A 19,736-nucleotide genomic window follows, 5' to 3' on the forward strand; every position below is an offset into this window, starting at 1 on the left:
TTTATATGCAGTGGTGTAATGACAACATTAGAGCCAGAGGAAATAACAGTTGAACATACATACATATATATATATATATATATATATATATATATATATTTATTTTTTTTTTTGTCCTTTGTAAATATTATGGCACTCTTAGCATATACCACTCTCATTGCTGGCAGTGAGACCAAGGTCCTTTGTGATCTTAAGAGTTGACATTTTTAGTGGTGTATGTGATTAGTTACAAGCACTTTTTATTTACATATGTAGAAGAAAATGGTTTTTGAGAATAAAATAGGGTTCATGTTTTAATATTTTTGGCTTACTGCTGTGTTTTAAAAGTAGTAGAGACTGAGCCCAAATGTTTCGGTATTGCAAAATAGATTATTAAAGTGTTGCTCTCCCATTCCACAAAAAGCATCTGTCCTCTCCCTCATTTCTGATCTACGTTGTATAGTTTGCTGACCCTTCCATGGGTGTTAGCCAGTTTCTTTTAGGTGTTTAGAAATACACAGTTTGTTAAATAATGTGTTTATCATAGCCAGTCTGTTTTCAAGGTGAGTGAAACAATGATTTTTAAAGCAGTTGATGATGATTCTTAAAATTTAAAAAATTTTAATATGCACTGATTTTATTTTTTTTTTCACTGTGAAGAGGGAAAGACTGTTTTAGTACGAGCATCAGCCTAAAGCCTTATTACTACTACAACAAAGCATTTTAAACTCCTTGGATGTCTTCCACAGTAATGTTTTCGCTAGCAAACCTGATACTGTTAAATATTTCTTTGCTCTAATTTCATGATGTATTATTTTGATATGTCTATTCGTTGGTTGGGTTTTTTTTTTAAGAGATATGGAGATTTTATTGCACTCAGGGTACACTTTTTATAAAGATTTTTTTACAATAGAAGAGAAGCTGAATTTTGTGGAAGGCTGTGGATTTTACTAAGTACTACTTTATAGGAAATCTAAAGTTTAAAAGTATCAATTTACAATCTTTACCAACTTATTAAGGGAAACTTTTTTCCCTGTTTAAACATGATTTTTGTCAATAGGTTTATTTATAATATCAACTGGAAAAAACTACATTTACTATGAAGTACACAAATGAGAAAATCTGTAGATTTATGCCTTTATAAACCCTAAGAAGTAAGCCAAGGATTTAGAAATAATGTACTAATGGCCAATTAACACACGTTTCTTGCAGGTATTTGTCCTGATTAAATTTGTAGTTATATTTGGAAGTGTTTTTAAAACTATATTAAAATGTGACCTGCACTACAAATTTCTGTTTCCTGACAGTATAATTGATTTCAGAGTTCTGTTTGTTGTTATCCTTTTGTTTGTTACATTGTTAAGAAATTTCCAGTAAGATTTATTATTAAAGTACTTCAGGAAAGGAAAACATTTTCATATCAATTATTTTAGGATTAATATAATTGAGTTTGAAAACGTCTAGCTAAATATCACAAATAACTATTTTCTTTCTCTCCTGAAATGTCAGTAAAATGACAGTAGAGTGTAACCACATAATGACAAATAAGATGAGAAGAAATCAAAGGACAAGGGAGTTCAATAAGTTTTTGGAAATCAAAATCCATGTCGAGAAAGACTGACGTAGCAGCACCAGAATCATGTAAGCTCTAATCTGAGTACCTGTAAAAGGCAATGCAGTGAGAGAAGCCAGTATACCTTGCAGTAGTCAGAAAAGATGCTCAGTATCTGGAGGAGCCAGGTGCTTACATATAGAGATGGTGCTTGGCACATAGAAAAGAAGGGATTGATTGCAAGTCTGTGTACAGAATCATTGAATTACATCTTTCTCTACACTTCAGTCAGGTGACCACTTTCTGTTTTTTCCCCCTTTTCAAACAAGGTTGATGCCCTTTAAAAACTTAACTGGGAGATCGTAGGACTTACAGGATACCAGGGATAATAGAAGGCTTGGATTAGGTGTAGGGTTGAAAACATGGATTAAGAGAAAATCTGCATTCTGAATGTGGGCTCCCTAAGCATGTTCCCAGGGTGCTGGCTATCAGGTATAGGCTTCTTTGCTAGAATTTTTTCCTCAGAGAAACTAATTGCCTCCAGAGAAATGTTCTCCAGACACTCACTTTTGGTTGTTCCTGGACAAGAAGCCTGGTTCCTACTTTTTCACCTCAGGGAAGCCCACTAATTTTCAAGTCATGTGTATGTAAACATGGGTTTTCCATTCAGCTCTTTAGTGCCTTCTATTAAATATGAGCATAGAGCCAGGACTAGATATTTAGATCACACATGGTGAGGTGGGCAGATAGAATGCAAGGATCATAAAAACACCCTCACTAATACTTTGAAAGAAACTATATGTTGTATCCATTGAATGAGAACAGGATGCTTTGAAAAGGAAAATTTGGAGCAAGGAACATCCCCTGGAGATTAATAGCCAAAGAAATTCATTAGAAGGGTTGGAAGATAAAGTGGTTGAATAACTCATGCTGGAAGTATAACAAAAGACAAGGAAATAGTAAGAAAAGATAATATTGAAGAATCAAGTCAGGAGGTCTTTAATAGAGGAAGACAGGTAGATGAGAGGTGTGCAGGGAGAGAAGTGCATGGTTATTAAAAGGCAGTAGAGACCCTTGTGATAGAACTGTTCAGTATCTTGACTGGTGGCATACAGGAACTTGACATTGTGATAAAATTGTATAGAACTAAACGTGCTCACACACAAACGAGTACAACTGAAACTGGAGACTTCTGCATAAGATTGGTGGATTGTATGAATGTCAGTATCTTCGTTGTGATGCAGTTTGCAAAATGTTTCACCATAAAGAGAAACAGAAAAGTATAAACAGGATAGGATCTCTGTATAACCTTACAACTGCACGTGACTATCTCAATGATTACAAGTAAAACGAAAATTTAAAGGAGGTTAGGAATTTGTAGTGTAGGCAGTGCTCATCAATGGCTGCTAAAAATTTTTTTTTAAAAAGTGAAACAAGCAGACACTATGTGTGCTTCCTGAGGGAAGGATATCATCATCTATGAAATAAATTGAACAACAAAAAGAAACCCACCCATCTGGTCAAGCACGTAGGTTTAACTGCTAATATACAGGACATATGGGGGATGGAAGAACACAGACTTGGGGAAACTGCAAGAGAAATTGCCCATTTCTTAAGCAAATAAATTGGAAGGACAAAAAAAGGGGGATGGAGAATGGAAGAAACCCATAGATTACAAGAGGGAGACCCCCTAAAAAACTTGAAATTACCATCTGGAGGGCAGGCCCATTGTAGACAGGCTTCCCCTGCCAGGTGGGTGTTAGAGGAACCCGTCTGTATCAGTGCACTAGCTGGTGTGAAAGGCTGTGTTCAGCTTCAGAGAGAGTTTTGTTTTCTTAAGTCTCAATGCATTTGACCATTTCATGATGCACCTGTACACACCGCACTGCGTGTTTAGCAATTTTTGACCAAAAACAGCATGACCCCCATGCCCCACCTCCCTATTCACCTGACCTCTCCCTGAGCAACTTTTGTCTCCCCAGATGAAAAATGTCCTCAAAGGGAACCGTCTTGCCAATGTGGAAGAGGTGAAACAAAAAACGGCAGAAGCACTAAAAGGCATCAAAATCGACGAGTTCAAAAACTTTTGAGCAGTGGGGAAAAAAATCTCAGGTGTATTGCATCAAGTGGAGAGTACTTTTAGAATAAGTACACAATTTTTTATAAATAAACTTTGGAGTTTTTTGGGTTCCTCATAAAATTTAAATGAAAATCAACCAGTTACAAAATGACCTTATTTGGGAAAACTAAAAATATGAGAAAATTGGGGACTTTTGAACTGTCCTCTGAATATTTAATACGAAGGAATTCTCTTCTTAATGTGATGATAATGTGGTTGTTTTTTAAAAAGTTTTTAGATACATAGAAATATTTCAGATGGACTTTCTTTACAAATAGAGGAACCAAAAAAATGCATGAAAGTCAGGGTTCAACATAAAGCAAATTCAAATGCAGCATGATTTTGAGCAATTGATAAGAGTCTAAGAAAATCTGATCCTTTGCAAGTTTTTCCTTTGGGGTCGAAGATTCAGTAGCATAAAATTAAATCCCCTGGGTCTAGTCATATTACTTGATTCTTTCAAGAAATATTGTTTCAGTTTTTAAAGTCATAGACAATTACGAAAACTTGAAGTTAAAATTTGAGTGTAAATCTTAAAAACTCACCTTCTGAAAGAAATGATATGTTGACCAGTTTGGAAGGGCAAGGTTGATAGGAAGGGGTGAAGAAAGTGAGGTGCTAAATGTCCCGTCGTAAATAGTTGAGAGTCGAGAGGATGTTCCAAATTGATGGAACAAGGAATATAGGTCTTAAAGCATATTAAATAGCCAATGAAAATTTTGAAATACTCATTTAATATCCTTTATTTAAAATTTTAAATATACACTGCAAAGTCTGATGTGCAGAACAGGGCAGTCATGGGATGAGAGGCTTGCGGTGACTTGGAGCATCCCCAAAGGCATGGAAATGGCCAACGTCCAGAACAGCTTCCTGACTAATGACATCCTTCATGGGATGCTGCTCCTGGTGGAGTTGTACAAAGGTGCCCCTGACCTGGTAAGGTTCCAGGGGCACACCTGTTTCATCTCCCCGGCCAGGGGGACGCCCAAGGACCAGGGCCTGCGCCACGTGCTGCAGCAGGTTTACAGCGCCTTCAAGCACAGGAGCTGAGGCCAGTGGCCTGACTCAGCCTCCGCCCCCGCCCCACTCCTGGCAGCTCTGGGTGAGGGGGAAAGAGTTTTAGGGACTTCGTTACTGTGTTGCTCCGTTCCTGGGTGACAATTGTGTGATGGCAGGAGCTCACATAATAGAAGAAATATATATATTTATATTTATTTTATTTATATGTAAATATATATTTATATCTCCATGACCATTTTCCCCTTTTTCCTTTATTATATATCATGCACAAATTTTCTAATAATTTCAAATTTTTGAATTTTAGCCTTGCAACTTAAATCACCAAATCCTTGAGAGCAGATACTTAATCATATACTTTTCCATTCCTCCTCGCTATTCCTACAAAACGCTAGTATATGTACTCAGTGCCATTATGTGCTCAATGTTGAATTCCTTAATGGTATCTTGTTTCTAAAAAATCTTGGCCCTAGAAAGGATTTTGAAGTAGTCTGAGTCGATCATTTGAGATAAACCTGAGGCCCCCGAAGGAGGAGGCTTTCACCTTGGGAAGCCTAGCTTAGGTGAGTTTTCCAGCACTTGTCCCACATTCTGAATGCAACTTCTGAGAACCGATAAAAGTTTATTGCGCCTTTGCTTCCTAAGGAAACCAAGCGCAACTTCGGAAACAGGGAAGAGGCCACGCAGGGGCGCTGCAGGTATGCGCACGCGCAGAACCACCTCCTCGTCGGATGCGCGCGCGCCGGGGGAACTTTCTGCGCTAGGCTCCCTGCAAGTGAGTTTTCGTTTCCTCCGGGTGCCTTTTGAACGGTGCACCCGAAAGGCGGGGCCTGCGGGGCAAGATGGAGTACGTGCAGGTCTTGAAGCGGGGGCTGCAGCAGGTTAGCGGCCACGGTGGCCTCCGAGGCTATCTACGAATGCTCTTCAGGTAGGCAGGCGACGAGGGCCGTGCTCTTAGCCTCTGGACTGGACTCGCCCTGGCTGGGTTCTTGGGAAGGGGCTCGGGCTTGGGTCACCCTGGAGAAACCGCAGCTCTGGTCAAGGACAACCAGCCCAATCTCTACCTTTCTTTCCCCGGGCCGAAGTCTTCGTCCAGGGATCTGTCTCCCAGAGACAAGGCCAAAGCCAGCTCTAGGGACAGAGCTGTAAAGTGGAGGCGAGGGCATCGAGGCTTCACCCTGCCCTGTTTCCTCGACAGGAATGAGTACAGGCAACCACTGTGTGACCTTGGGAGCGTTTTCCCCTCCGCTGGCCTTGTTTCTTCCTCTGTACCTTAAGGCGTTAAACAAGACGAGTGAATGGTCCCTACTAGTCCCTCCAGTCGTTTAGTCCGACTAGCAGCATCGTCCGTGGAAGCCAGTTGAAAACCCAGGAATGAAAGCCGGGACATTCATATCATTTTAGGTTGAAATACTTCAGCTTCCTGATTTCGTGAAAGTTTTTGTTAACTCCAGTGTCCTAATAGTAGATAAAAAGTAGTCTTGTAATTTGTATCTACATATTTGGTGTAATTTAAGTATATATGTTGGGTCAGAGTATCTTTTTGTGCTGTCTACTTGGTACTGGGGGCAACATGAGCAGGTATTCTAGAGCTCTTACCTGAAAACTGACACTTCAGCAGGGGGTGGTGTGGGCCTGGACATGAAGGCTAGAAGTCTGCAACTAGTGATTATCCCCAGGCATCTCTGCATTTTTTTAAATTGCCTTTGTTGCTGAAAGTTGGTATTCTCGCCTTATTTACATTTGTGTTTTGAACGAAGAATTATTGTAAAATGTCTTTTCTTTTGGATATTCACAGGGTGAATGATGTGAGGGTTGGTACATTAGTGGGTGAAGACAAATATGGAAACAAATACTATGAAGATAACAAGCAATTTTTTGGTGAGTACAGTATTTTTTTGATATGAATAATGGAAGTGAGCTTGAGACTTGATTATTTTTCATAATATACAAGGAGCTTCTTGAATCACTGAATAAAGCTACATATCCTTTTTATTTCATGGGATTCTGTTATGCATGTTGTGCATAAACAAATATTTTTACATAAAAACCATGACCATTTTTCCATATTAGTTGGATGAACCTACAGGATTCTCTTTTTTGTTTGCATATTTGTGTTTTCCTATTTAAAATTTCTTTTCACAGCACTCTTTTTAATAGCAACATCATTATTTTTCAAACACTTTACTATTGATAGACATGTAGATTGCCTTCAACTCTTTTTTACTAGAAATGGTGCTTCAGTGCACTTGCTTGTATCTTTATCACACTTGTTTTAATATTCTAAGAATAAATTTCTGGAAGTGGAATTGCTGAGTCTGAGTATACACATTTAAAATTTTGATGTATTATGTTTATTGCTAGATTGTTAAGGCCCAGCTCTACTGCCATGGCATAACTTTGTGAAATCTTACCCAAGGTTTCCCCCACCTGCCTTCACATTCCCATGACTCATTGGATTATAGTTTTCATGCATTTATTGGTGTTCATTAATATGAGTTCTTTATAAGTTTTGAATGTTAACCCCTTATCAGGTATATCATTGGCAAATATGTTCTCTCATTTAGTAGGTTGTCTCTCTGTTTTTTTGATGATTTCCTTTACTATGCAAAAACTTTTTAGTTTGGTACAGTCTCATTTGTTAATTTTTTTTTCTTTTGTATCCCTTGTCCAAGGTGATATATCAGAAAAAATATTGCTAAGAGAAATGTCAGAGGTTTTACTGCCTATGTTTTCCTATAGGGTTTTTATGGTTTTCAGTGTTACATTTAAGTCTTTAAATAATTTTGAGTTTCTATTTGCATATGGTGTAAGAAGGTGGCCTAGTTTGTTTTTTGTTGGTTTTTTTTTTGCATGTATTTGTCCATTTTTCCCAGCATCATTTTTTGAATAGACTATCTTTAACCCAATCTATGTTTGCCTCCTTTGTCACATATTAATTGAATATATAGATATGGGTTTATTTCTGGGCTCTCTATTCTCTTTCATTGATCTATATGTCTGTTTTTATGACAGTACCATGCTGTTTTTTTAAAAATTTTATGAATTCATTTTTAGAGAGATAGGAAGGGAAGGAGAAAGAGAAGGAGAGAAACATCAGTCGGTTGCCACTCGTACAACCCTTGACCGGGGACTGAACCTGCAACCCGGGCATGTACGCTGACTGGGAATCAAACTGGCAGCCTTTTACTTTGTGGGATGATGCCCAGCCAACTGAGCCACAACAGTCAGGGCAGTTCCATGCTGTTTTAGTTACTCTGGACTTGTAGTACAGTTTGATATCAGGTAGTGTGATCCCCCCAACTTTGCCCTCCTTTCTCAGTATTTCTGATACTATTCAGGTTTTTTTGCAGATCTGTATAAAATTTTGGATTATTTGTTCTAGTTCTGTGAAATATGCCATATTTTGACAAGAACTGCATTGCATCTATAGATTGCTTTGGGGTATGGATAGTTTAATGATGTTAATTCTTATCTATAAACATGGTATATGCTTCCATTTATTTGTATGTTCTATTTTTTCTATAGTTTACTTTTAGTTACTTATTCTCAAGGTGATTTCTCTAACAGAAGAAGCAAATCCTGATTAAAATCTTTATTTCTTTAAATAGATGTGTTTATGTTTAAATTGCATTAGTTGATATTTGTTGATTTTATATTTACCTAGGAAAATCTATAGCAAATGCAGATTACCCTTTGCTTATTGGTTTAAATCCATTATAGAGATTAATTCAGTATTCCCTGTTGGTGGGGCAGGGGCAGTGAGGAAGTGGTTGAAGGAATTAATATTTATTATGCACTTACATGTCTGATGCTGAAATAGGTGTATGTGTGTGATACTTAATTTTCACAGCAACCTTCAGATGTAGGTATAATTGTTCACTTTTAACAAAGAAACTGAGGCTCATAAAATTTGCCTAATATTCACTGACAATAAGTGACAAAGTTCTGATTGGAATACGGGTCTTTGCCCACCTTAATGACCCAATAAAAACAGTCTTGTAAGTTGCATTTAGGCCTCCAAGCACTCCATAGAAATGTGTTAAAGAATGCAGCCATATTATTGTATATTGACGACATGAACTGTCCTGTTTAATCTAACCATCATTTATACAGTTTGCTTATTATGTATAATTACCAATTCTTGAAAAGATCTCTGGTGGTCACTTAAAAATACTTGTACAGAAACATATAATGCAAGTACGATTGCTGTGAATACATTTCTGCTGTCCCATTTTCAGGAGGAGTGCTTTTTCTCTTGAATACAATGACCAGCTGGGAACACACTGCTCTACCCTCTCCGCTGCTTTCTTGGCAGAGGTGGAAGCAAGGGTTCTCCACCATGGGAAAGGCCCAAGCCTCACCCACAGAGTAGGTCTTAGTCCTTGTGCAGGGATTGTGCTGTGGCAGCTGCCAGGCTGTTGATTAAAGCTTGCCATACGCTTCCTGGAGCTTGCCTTCACTATTAGAACCAGGGCGCTGTTCCTTTAACATTTCTCCTACTTAAGGACACAAAAATCTTATCTTAATGAAAAGGTTGTCTTCTTTGATATTATGCAATTATATTTTGTTTTGTTTTTTAAGGTTGTCTATTTTCTCACATCTGTCTAAATGTCAACCTTTCCACTCAGGCCGTCACCGATGGGTTATATACACTACTGAAATGAACGGCAAAAACACGTTCTGGGATGTGGATGGAAGCATGGTGCCCCCTGAATGGTAAGCTAAGTGAACATCCAGTTTTTTTGGCTTGGCAATGTTTGTTTGATCACACACATATTTATTGACTAGCTTATTTATTTATAAGGCAGCAAATGGTATCCTGAAAGCATCTGCCTCTGTTATATATCTCATAGTTTTTGTGAGTCAGGAGTTTAGACAAGACAGCCTGGATGGCTTATCTCTGCTCCAGGATATCAGGCCTCAGGTCCAGAGACTGGATCCTGGGATCACCTGAAGACTTGTTCCCTCAGTGTCTGGAGGCTGGTGTTGGCTGTCAACTGAGGACATAGTTTGGGCTTCCTGAGTCAAGTGCTCTGAGAAAGAGAGCAAGCCAAGTAAAAACCATAATGCCTTGTCCGACCTAGCTTTGGAAATCATCCAGTATTAATTTCACATTTTGTTGATCGAGGCAATTGGAATATTCTGCCCAAGTTTAATGGGAGAGGACGTAGACCCTCTCCCTTGATGGAAGTGTGACAATATCACATTATATGTTGGGATAGAGGTATAGCTATCGTCGGAAGGAAAACAGTACAGCACAGTACCACCTGGCGCTGGGTGAAGGGAAAGGCAAAAAGAGCTCTGGCTCTGATCTTACTTGGAACTTTGATCTTAAGCAAGTTCTGTAACTTCTGTGGGCCTTAGTTTTCTCATCTGTAAAATGAGAGCCCCCAAATTCCTTAGATCTCTAAAAAATATGATTTTATAATATAACCATTTTGAAGTGAAATTCTAAATGCTTTTACTTGAATTACTAAGTTTTATATTAAATATGTGTAAACAAAGTACTGATCTCTATTTCATAGGTTGCTGAAATAATACCATTTGGTTGATACACTCTGGAGATCCTTCCCAATTAGTCTAGATAATTTCACCAAAAACACTAGAAGTAAGTGTATTAGGTTAATTGGCATTTTATTTTAGTTGAACTTGATCATCAGAAATAGTTTTAGACTCTAGTGAGTAGCAACTGGGATAATCTCAAAGTATTCACTTCCATTGTAAAGTTACCAGTATTTGAATCATTTCAAATTAAGTTGCCAAAATGATGACAACCTATCACTGCCAAATAATTTAACGTGTAATTCCTGCAACTAGGGACATTCTGCTCCCTAAACACAACATAATCATCAAGTCAGGAAATTCCCAATGACACGGCACTACTGTGTGATCTGCAGACCCCATTCAGGTTTTGTCAGTTGTCCCAACAATGTCCTTTGTAGCGAGAGGATCTAATCATGCATCACACATCTTATTTCTCTCTAGTCTCCTTCACCTTGGATTGGTTCCTCAGCTTTTCCTTGCATTTTATGACCGTCACACTTGTGAAAATTGCAGGCCAATTATGTTATAGAGTGTCCCTCAGTGTGGGTTTGTCCCGTGTTTCCACATGACTAGATTCAGACTGTGCTCTCTGGCAGGAATGTCACAGAAACAATGCCAAGTGCTTCTTGTTGCATCCTTGCTCTGGGGTTTATATAGTTGATCCTTGAACAACACAGGTCCACTTGTGTGCAGATTGTTTCTTTAAATGCCTGTAACGTCTTTGATCTTCCACTGGTAATCCACGGACACAGAGGGCCAGCTGTATGCACTGATGAGGTGTTTTTGGTTGGCTTGCGTAGAGAAGCAGGATCACTTCCTCTGTGACTCTGAACCTGGTCCGAACCACAATTACCTCTTGCTTGGACTTCTACCACAACCCCCCAAAATGGCTGATGACATTCCTGCAGAACAACTAGTATCCTTTACATACTGACTGACTAGAGTGGTTATTTTAAAATGTAAGTCAGATCACATCAAATCTCTGCTCAGAACTGTCCATTGACTTTTCATGACAGAGCTAAAATCCCAGTGCCTCATGTGGTCTGCAGGACCTGTGATCTTGGCCCTGCCAGGCGCTCCATGCACTGTCCTCGTCACGGCCCTGCTGACCCGTGATTTAGCCACACCGGCCCCCCGCTTCTCCTTGAACAGTGAGCTCACTCCCATCTCGGTCACTTTGTACCGTGCCCCCAGATGTTGCATTCGCGCAGGCCTTCACTTTATTCAAGTGCCTGCTCCAGCAGCTTCTCAGGCTATCCTAGTTAAGAACCCTGTTCTCTCACACTGTGTCCCTTTCCGCTGCTCTAGTGTTTTCCTTGGCAGCACTTATCTCTGCCTGGTATTTTATTATCTATTATTTGACTTACCGTTTCCCCAACTGCCATGCTTCTTGATGATAAGAACTTTGTTCACTGTTGTGTTTCTAAAGCCTAAAACAGTGTCTAGCACATAGTAGTTGCTCAATAAATATTTATTGAATATGGATATACTATTTTACATGAAGGAACCATTATTTGGCTTTTAGGATACAATGATTTCTTTCACTTCTAGCTGATCCAAAAATGGTACATCTGTCACCCTTTTGTAGCTCTTGTATGAATTTAAAGCTAGATTTGCCTCTGAATTCCGTTCTCACTCCCAGCTATCCCTTTTAATGCCTTGTCCCACTGAATCATTTGTTTAGTCCTTTAAAATATTTTTCTCCTAAATGAATTGCCATCTCCCAGTGGCAGGGAATGTTTTCTTCCTCTTGGTGTGTCTGCTTAATCTAGCCTTTGTTTGGAAAATTTCATACTGGAGGTATGGAAATAAGCTGTATTACTGACTGCTCTTGATCTCAATTTCCAGACGAAAGCTTTATTGTGTTCACAGGTTATCAGTGTATAGTATCTGCTAAAGATAGTCATATATAAAAGAATTTTGAAGTTTCTAGATTTAAAAAAACAGTTTGACCCTTTTCTGTTTAACATGTAAATGACATTATATTGTGGAAATAACTTAGAAAATGTTTCCATTAAGGAGGACTGAAAGGAACAGTCTTTCACTAAAACATTTGAATACTCCAGGAGTGATTTTTTTTTTTTAAATGATGGCTTCATTTAAATGATAAAATGGGGTTAGAAGTAGAAAGAACCTATTTATAGCCTCAAAAAATGACAGATGACTTGGACAGGGTTTTAAAACCATGTCTAGTTGATTTGAGTTAGAAGGATTTTTTAAAGGATTTTATTTATTTATTTTTAGAGAGAGGAGAAGGGAGGGAGAAAGAGAGGGAGAGAAACGTCATTGTATGGGTTGCCTCTCATATGCCTCCCACTGGGGACCTGGCCTGCAACCCAGGCATGTGCCCTGACTGGGAATCAAACTGGTGACCCTTTGGTTCACAGGCCGGATTTTTCTTTTTAATAGCTTTTTTCTTTGTGTAAAGTAGTACATGTCCATTACAGAAAATTCAGAAAAATAACAGAAAATTACAAAGTAAATAAAAGTAATCTATTATCCTACCACACCAAGACAAACCATTGTTAACATTAAATATTTATTCTCGTGATCTCTTTTTCAATGTGTCCTTTTGTTTTTGTTTTTAATGTAAGAGGCTTTTTTGACTAGCTAGGTAGGGTTTGACTCCTAGCTCTGCCTTGGGTAAGTTACTTGAACTCTTGATGTCCTGGGTTCCTCATTTATTAAATTGGGAAAGCAACACCTATCTCATAGAGTTGTTATTGTAAGGATTAGTATTTGTACAGTGTTTAGAATGGGACCCATGACTTAAAAATGCTATCTAAGTGTTGTTAAATAAATTAACTAACCTGCTTTTTAAACTTAACATACCATTAACATTTTCTCAAGTCATATATATTCTATGTAACGTACTTTTTAGTGATGTTTTATTCTTCTGTTAGATCTAAGTGTTTCCTGTCACTTTTGGTTTTGTTCTTTACATTTTTTTCACCATTATAAATAAAGCTGCGGCCAGTATACCTGCATTCAAGCACTTAACCTGCCCATCCCACTTCCCAGACCAGTTCCGAAGTAAAATTGTTGCATCCAAGAGTGTACATGCTTTATAAGTTTTATGTCTTTTGTGCATTTTTCTATTGGATATTTGACTTTTTCTTTCTGATTTGTAATGACAGATGAAGTACTTTTCTGTATATTTCAAATACTTTTCCCTGTTTCTTTTATGCTTTAATCTTGTTTTCAGAGTTTTAGGACATTTATGACATTTTTACTTTTATGTAATAAAATTACTGTTTATTTTCTGTATGGCTTTTTGCCTTTGACATTAAACTTAGAAATGTTCTATAAATATCAGTATGTGTTATGAATATAAATATTCACCCATATTATACCTGATCATTATTAATCTAGATGTAATTTATTTTGATGTTTGGTTTGGGAAGTATAACTTGACTTTTTTTTGACAAAATTAATTATCCCAGCATAATTTGTTGAGAAATCTTTCCTTTCTCCCAAAATTTAAAATGCCGGCCTTGTCTTATATATACTTTAGTCTGTTTGGGGGAATAATATTGTTTTAATATTGTACTTTTGTCCCAGTTTTTATGCCATTCTTACCTTTGAGACTTTAATGTCTGGTAATGTCAGCCTTTCTGGTTATTGTGATTTTTCAAAACTTGCTTAGATAGGCTTTCCACTGACCCTTATATTGTCAAACCCTACTGGGATTTTATTTCAGATTGCGCTTAATTAAAAATTATAGTTACTGAGCTAACAACAGAGTTTGAGTTGAGTATTTTGTAATGAAGTATCTTTTCTTTCTTAAATTTGTTGAATTTATCAATACCATTCTGGGGTGAGATGGATCTCAGGATTTTGGCAGATTCTTAGATGCTATCATAATTCTAACCCGGTTTTCATCTACTGATTGTAATTTAAGTTGCTGATCAAAGGATTCTCTTCAGCTATTGAGGGGCTGTGTTCCAGCCTCAGCTCTGTAACATATGTGCTGTGGGACCTTGTGAAAGTCATTTCAATTCTGCTTTCTCAGTTTTAAAATAAGGAATATTATTAAATAAGTGACTAAGTGATCATGTGTGAGAATGTCTCATAAAGTGGGAGAGAGTAATAATAGTTTTAGTGTGATGAGTATTTTTTTTCAGTCCTCACCCGAAGGTATGTTTATTGATTCCAGAGAGTGAGGAAGTAGGGGAGAAGGAGAGAGAAACACGGACTGGTGCCCAGCCAGGGATCGAACCCACAACATTTTGGTGTATAGAGACAATGCCCCAACCTACTTACCCACCTGGCCAGGGTAGTATGATGAGTATTTTTATCTTAAAAAGCAATCTGGAGTTTTTCTTTAGTCTTTCATATATTTTTTTTTTTAAACTAAAAAATCTTTGGCATTTCTAAGCTCAGTGATGTTAAGTGAAAGCATCTGAAACATGAACGTTATGTAAGGTCAGAAACCAGTCTTGATTCCCAAAACTAGTAATGTGCATTATCCAGAAAGAAGAAGGATTCAGATCAGCCTATATTTTTGTTGTTGTTGTTGTTCACTGTTATTTGGTAATGTTTTATTTCTGAGAATTTTCTGAAAAGAATTAAACTTTTTAATCTTTGTTAGCAATACTAACCTTAAAGACTGTTTCCATCTGCAATGATTTTTAAAATAAATCCTTTCATTTTGCACTTTGAATGCATTCAAACGGAGGGGCTATTTAAGTGAAGTAGTGTATTTCCCAAGAAAGGACTAGTCTTTCCCTGTTCACGGACACACTTTTTGCTCTTATACAACTGAAAATAGGGCCAACCATTTGTGGGGTTCATTTCCATTTGAGTTGTGTTGTAATTGTGATTTAATGTCTTTGTTTCCCATTATTTTGATATAACTTCAATATATTTGAGTTCTGAATTTTTCTCAAAATGTATTATGTTATCATTATAAATGTTTATCTCTTTAGTCTTTATAACGTTTTACCTTTCTGCCAGTCTTCTTTGCCGTTTCACTGACTTGATCACCGTGTTTAAGTAACTTTGTGTTTTGTCCTGTAAGAAAATACCAGTGGTAGGAAAGGAGGCGGCTGTGACGCCCGCACAGCAGCTTCCTGGACAGTGCGCTGTCCGTCCATTGGCGCCTTTCATTAATTGGAATAAAAAGGCCCCGCTGAAAACCTGCTTTGCAAAAAATCTTTGGTGTGGAACTCTAAAAGGTATAATTTCTGTAACCTTTATTTAATACTAATTATAACAGAAGGTTATGCTAGCCCGGCAGAGAACGACATTTTTTGTTTCTTAGGGTCCCTCACACTGCCAGTCAGTATGAGTTGTTGACGCATCTCCTGACTCTTGCCAGTAGCCTTACTGGATACACGTTCAGATTTTATGTACTGTGTTAAAAAATGCCTTTTAGCTTTTTGATCATTTTTATTTCTCCACAAGCTCTTCATCTTGTCACTTAAGTAACTGAGTAAGACACACAAAAAATCTTTGGATTATGGTTCTTTAAATATCATTTAATCTTCAGGAGTCATAACAGCAATTATTTGAATAAAATTTTCTTCAGTTACTTAAGATGACTCAGCAAGGCAAAGCTAAATATCTCCGCTGTGCTTGCATTTACATAAAGCCCCTTGATGAGTAACAGCCCTGGTTTTGACAGCCTGTCCTCGTCCGAGTGGCTGGGGAGCTTGTCTCACCAGGGACACCTCAGTGTTTCAGAGCACACGCTCATGGTCGTGGTTCACTGGTTCAGATCGCTCTCACTAGTCCCACTTCCTTTGGAGGATGTAACAGGGACAGCAGCCCCATGTGTACAGACTTCTTCCTGCAGTTAGCTGATCAGATACAATTATCTTTAGCCTCAAATATAGCAACAGTAATAATGTTTTATCTCTCTCAATGGTTTTAGTCAATTACCTAGTTAGAGCTATTACTACTAGCAAACATTCTTGAACTCACATAGCATCATACATTTTTCTTATTAGCATTAGCCTTATTATTTTCCTGAAACCTCCTCCACTTGCACTTTTCTCTGTAGCTGGGCAATCCCTCGCCACCGCCCCCGCACCCCCGCCCCCGGAGGCCATCTCCTCATTCCCTTTTTTCATAGGGTCATATCTGTCTTATGAGCTCTGAGCCTTGGGGGATGTGAGATGAATTGTCGTTCCCATGTAAACTCAGTTTGGCTTCCTGCTCAATTTTACTCTTTGTCCTGTGGACGACGAGTCTTCCTTTCTCTGTCATTAGAGAGACATTCCTCTGTGTACTGCGAAGAAGACACCCAGCTTCCTTCTTTAGGCCAGCTTTCTGGCACCTCCCAGCAAATAGCCTTTGAGCGGAAATGGTTAAACACTTAGCCTGAAACACTTGTGAACTTTGGGCTGCGATCTAATAATTTTAAGATAACAAAGAGTACATTCTCTGGTGTTGAGACATAAGCTTGAATTTCAGAGGCATGTGGGGACTCTCCTCCTCCCCTTCAGCGTTGGGCTTCACACTGTCATTAGTTGGAACAGCCTGAGCACACGGAAAACCAGAATCAGCCTTAGCGTCTTGTAGTAATACTGTAGTTCGTCAATCTTAAAATGTATTTTTACAGCTAAAATTAGGATTCATATTCTCATCAATAGTGTCATAATTGAATTGGCAGCATTTTTCTTTCTTAGAGCTACATAAAATAATGGTGTATCTTAAAATTGATGGCGTCCTAGATTTGATGAAATACGGTAAGGATAATAGCAGTAGCAAACGTTTGTTGAGTACCTACTGTGCACAGGAATTTTCCTAGGCTTTTATGTGAATTATCTCATTTAATCCTTATACTATCCTTAGGAAGTAAAATGTTCAGATGAAAAACTTAAGGTATAGAAAAATTCAGCCAGTAAGCAATGGAGCTCAGATTTGAGCTCAAGTAACAAAATAGCTCCGTCGCCCACCCCACTGCTCTGCCCCCTCACAACTGTCTTTTTTCCCCTCTTTAAGGCATCGTTGGCTTCACTGTATGACTGATGATCCTCCAACAACAAAGCCACCTACTGCTCGTAAATTCATTTGGACAAACCATAAATTCAACGTGAGTGGCACTCCGGAACAGTATGTACCTTATTCCACCACTAGAAAGAAGATTCAAGAGTGGGTCCCACCTTCAACCCCTTACAAGTAAAGACAGTGGAAAACAGTTAAAACTTGTAAAATATGGGCCTTTTCAAGTAATTGCACTGCTTACTGCTTACTTTTAATTTGATTAAAATGATTTGATTAAACAATGTCTTTTTGTCCTTCACTTTGTCACTTACCGATTACAAAATAGAGGCTTACAAACACGGGTAACTGAAGTAGCCTTCTGTTGGGGTGGCCGCCTGGTTCCCCCTTGTCCCGGGGTCCTGCCTCACTAAAACAGCCGATGGGCGGGGGGCCTGAGCCTGAGCTGAGCCCAGCAGATTTTCCTGAGGGGAGGGGAGACTTGAATGGAGAGACAGAGAGGTGAAGAGTCACCAGAGCTCAGTGGCTTTTATGGTTGCTCTCTCCAAGGAGGTTTTCAGAGACTTCCTGCTTCCTGAGCTTTGGTTCTTTCACAGCGCATTTGGATGTGTGAACCATCCCAGGATCCACCCGCTGTGTTCTTACTTCTTTACATGAACTAGGGTCGCTGGTTTTTTTGTTGTTGCTTCAAACAGAAGAACTTTAATATTAGACTGGTTTCAGAAGATGGGTTGTAGGCAAAAGACCTCCGGGGAGATGAGGGATCCTAGGCACTGGCCATGTCTTTAGATGAAGGGCGGTGCCACATCCCTCTGTGTTCTGGACAGAAAGCAAGCAGAGTCAGCAGTCAGGTAGCTTATCAAGCTATGGTACTGGTTTTAGTGACCAGGACCCACGAGCCTCCTAGGATAAGGTCCTTGGATACTGGCAGCCACGATAGAACAATATAATGGTGACGGAAAAAGAATGCAGTGATAATGGAGTCAGACCATTGCTTTCAAGGGCACTCGATAACCTAAGGAGAAAACGAACCTCGATTCCCAAATCTCAACTCAAGACATTCAGTGAAACCGAGCAGTTACATGGCTTAACTAACCTCAGGTTTCTTGCATGGAAATTAAGGGATAGATTGTGGTCCTGATTGTTGGTCTAGGGACATCTGGAAGGAGCTAGAAAGTTCTTGTTGCACTTGCGTGTCACCCAGGGCAATTTTTAAGCTCTAGAGGCACAAGATTTTAAACCAACATCTCTGGATTCCAACCCGATGATTGCATTGCACCTAAGGTTGTGAACGACTGAGCTAAAGAAAATACACCACACTAGTCCTTCTGAAAGTTTTGCTCAATCATAGGAAACTGAAGTTTTCTCACAGCCCCACCGCTGGGTGAGTATCCCATACTTAGCTGGATCAGGTTGAATTTGGTGCCCTCAGGAGACACTATCTATATTCAGTGTGTTATTTTGGGCAGCCATCTACAGTTGGCTGATGGACCACTGTAGAGCAGGACCACACTGCAGGCTGGCCAGTGCTAGGCTGAGATGTCATGTGATCTGTCCATCGACCGCTTCAGTAACTTTTCTCCCAGGGCCTAAATCGTTGCTTTTAATGCCATTAGGAATAGATTGCCAAGGGAAACTTGTGAGTAATTACAAGTTCTCTCCTGGCCCTGGCTGGTGTAACTCAGTGAACTGAGTGCCAGCCTGTGAATCAAAGGGTTGCTGGTTCAATTCCCAGCCAGGGCACATGCCAGGGTTGTGGGCCAGGTCCCCTGTAGGAGTGTGTGAGAGGCAACCACACATTGATGTTTCTCTCTCTTTCTCCCTCCCTTCCCCTCTGTCTAAAATCTTTTTTAAAAAGTGACTTAAAAAACAAGTTCTGGCTCGCTGTTCTTTCTGGGTCAGGTGTGTTGGGGGTTTATCTGTTGGAAGAAAACTGGGTGTGTTTTTCACCAGGTGAGAGAAGGTGGAAAGGCAGTCGTTGGGAAATGTCCGAGCTGCACAATCTTACTGTGCTTCGGTAACCTTAGAGTCAGTCACGAAAGCAATAGGAAGCTACCTTAGGTTTTAGCATGATTTTTCTTTTAAGGCAACTGTATAGGTCTAGTAACTAACACGAATTAAGCTGGAAGGTCACAATTTCTCAATTCCTGGACCTGAGTTAATCCTCAGGACCAGAACCCTTGGTTTAAACAGGCGTGCTATATAACAGATGGGTATGATGAGCCTTCTACCCAGCTACTTCTTTAGGTGATGTGTATTTGGGAAAGAAATCCTGTGGCCCCTGGTCAGAATAGAGGTTATGGGAGGGAGATTGGACCCTCTCTCACCATAAGCCCACTGGGGCTCTGAACTCCTCTCCACTTCCCCCACCCCCCAGTTTATTTCCTCAGCTCCTAGGTGCAGACAGGATGCACACCATCTCAACACTGGCTCCTTGCCCTGAGGAGTAGGTCCCTGAGATGGAAGGGCCAGGGGAAAGCCATTTGGAGCATTCCGTTCCTATCAAAATGACAAGTAAAAAAGCAGTTTGTCTAATTACAGAAGTTAGTGCAACCATCAACGGGTAGGAAGATA

The 19,736-nt window shown here is 39.2% G+C and overlaps 1 protein-coding gene across 1 annotated transcript; it reads left to right on the forward strand.

Annotated features, from left to right (window-relative positions):
- Positions 1-5,447: 5,447 nt before the first annotated feature.
- On the forward strand, positions 5,448-17,446 carry NDUFA12 (NADH:ubiquinone oxidoreductase subunit A12). Its single transcript, XM_054574698.1, has 4 exons — positions 5,448-5,595; positions 6,466-6,548; positions 9,299-9,386; positions 17,163-17,446. The coding sequence occupies exons 1-4, from the start codon at positions 5,510-5,512 to the stop codon at positions 17,341-17,343; spliced, it is 438 nt and encodes a 145-aa protein (XP_054430673.1). The 5' UTR covers positions 5,448-5,509; the 3' UTR covers positions 17,344-17,446.
- Positions 17,447-19,736: the final 2,290 nt, after the last annotated feature.

Source organism: Pteronotus mesoamericanus, unplaced genomic scaffold (assembly GCF_021234165.1).
Source record: "Pteronotus mesoamericanus isolate MK-2021 breed Mesoamerican mustached bat unplaced genomic scaffold, CSHL_Meso_final contig_263, whole genome shotgun sequence".
NCBI lineage: Eukaryota > Metazoa > Chordata > Mammalia > Chiroptera > Mormoopidae > Pteronotus > Pteronotus mesoamericanus.

Bases quoted from the DNA above. Each gene is read 5' to 3' on its own strand.
- NDUFA12 (XM_054574698.1), top strand. From the start codon at position 5,510: ATGGAGTACGTGCAGGTCTTGAAGCGGGGGCTGCAGCAGGTTAGCGGC. The intron at 5,596-6,465 runs GTAGGCAGGCGA...GGATATTCACAG, and splicing joins TATCTACGAATGCTCTTCAG to GGTGAATGATGTGAGGGTTG. The intron at 6,549-9,298 runs GTGAGTACAGTA...CTTTCCACTCAG, and splicing joins AGATAACAAGCAATTTTTTG to GCCGTCACCGATGGGTTATA.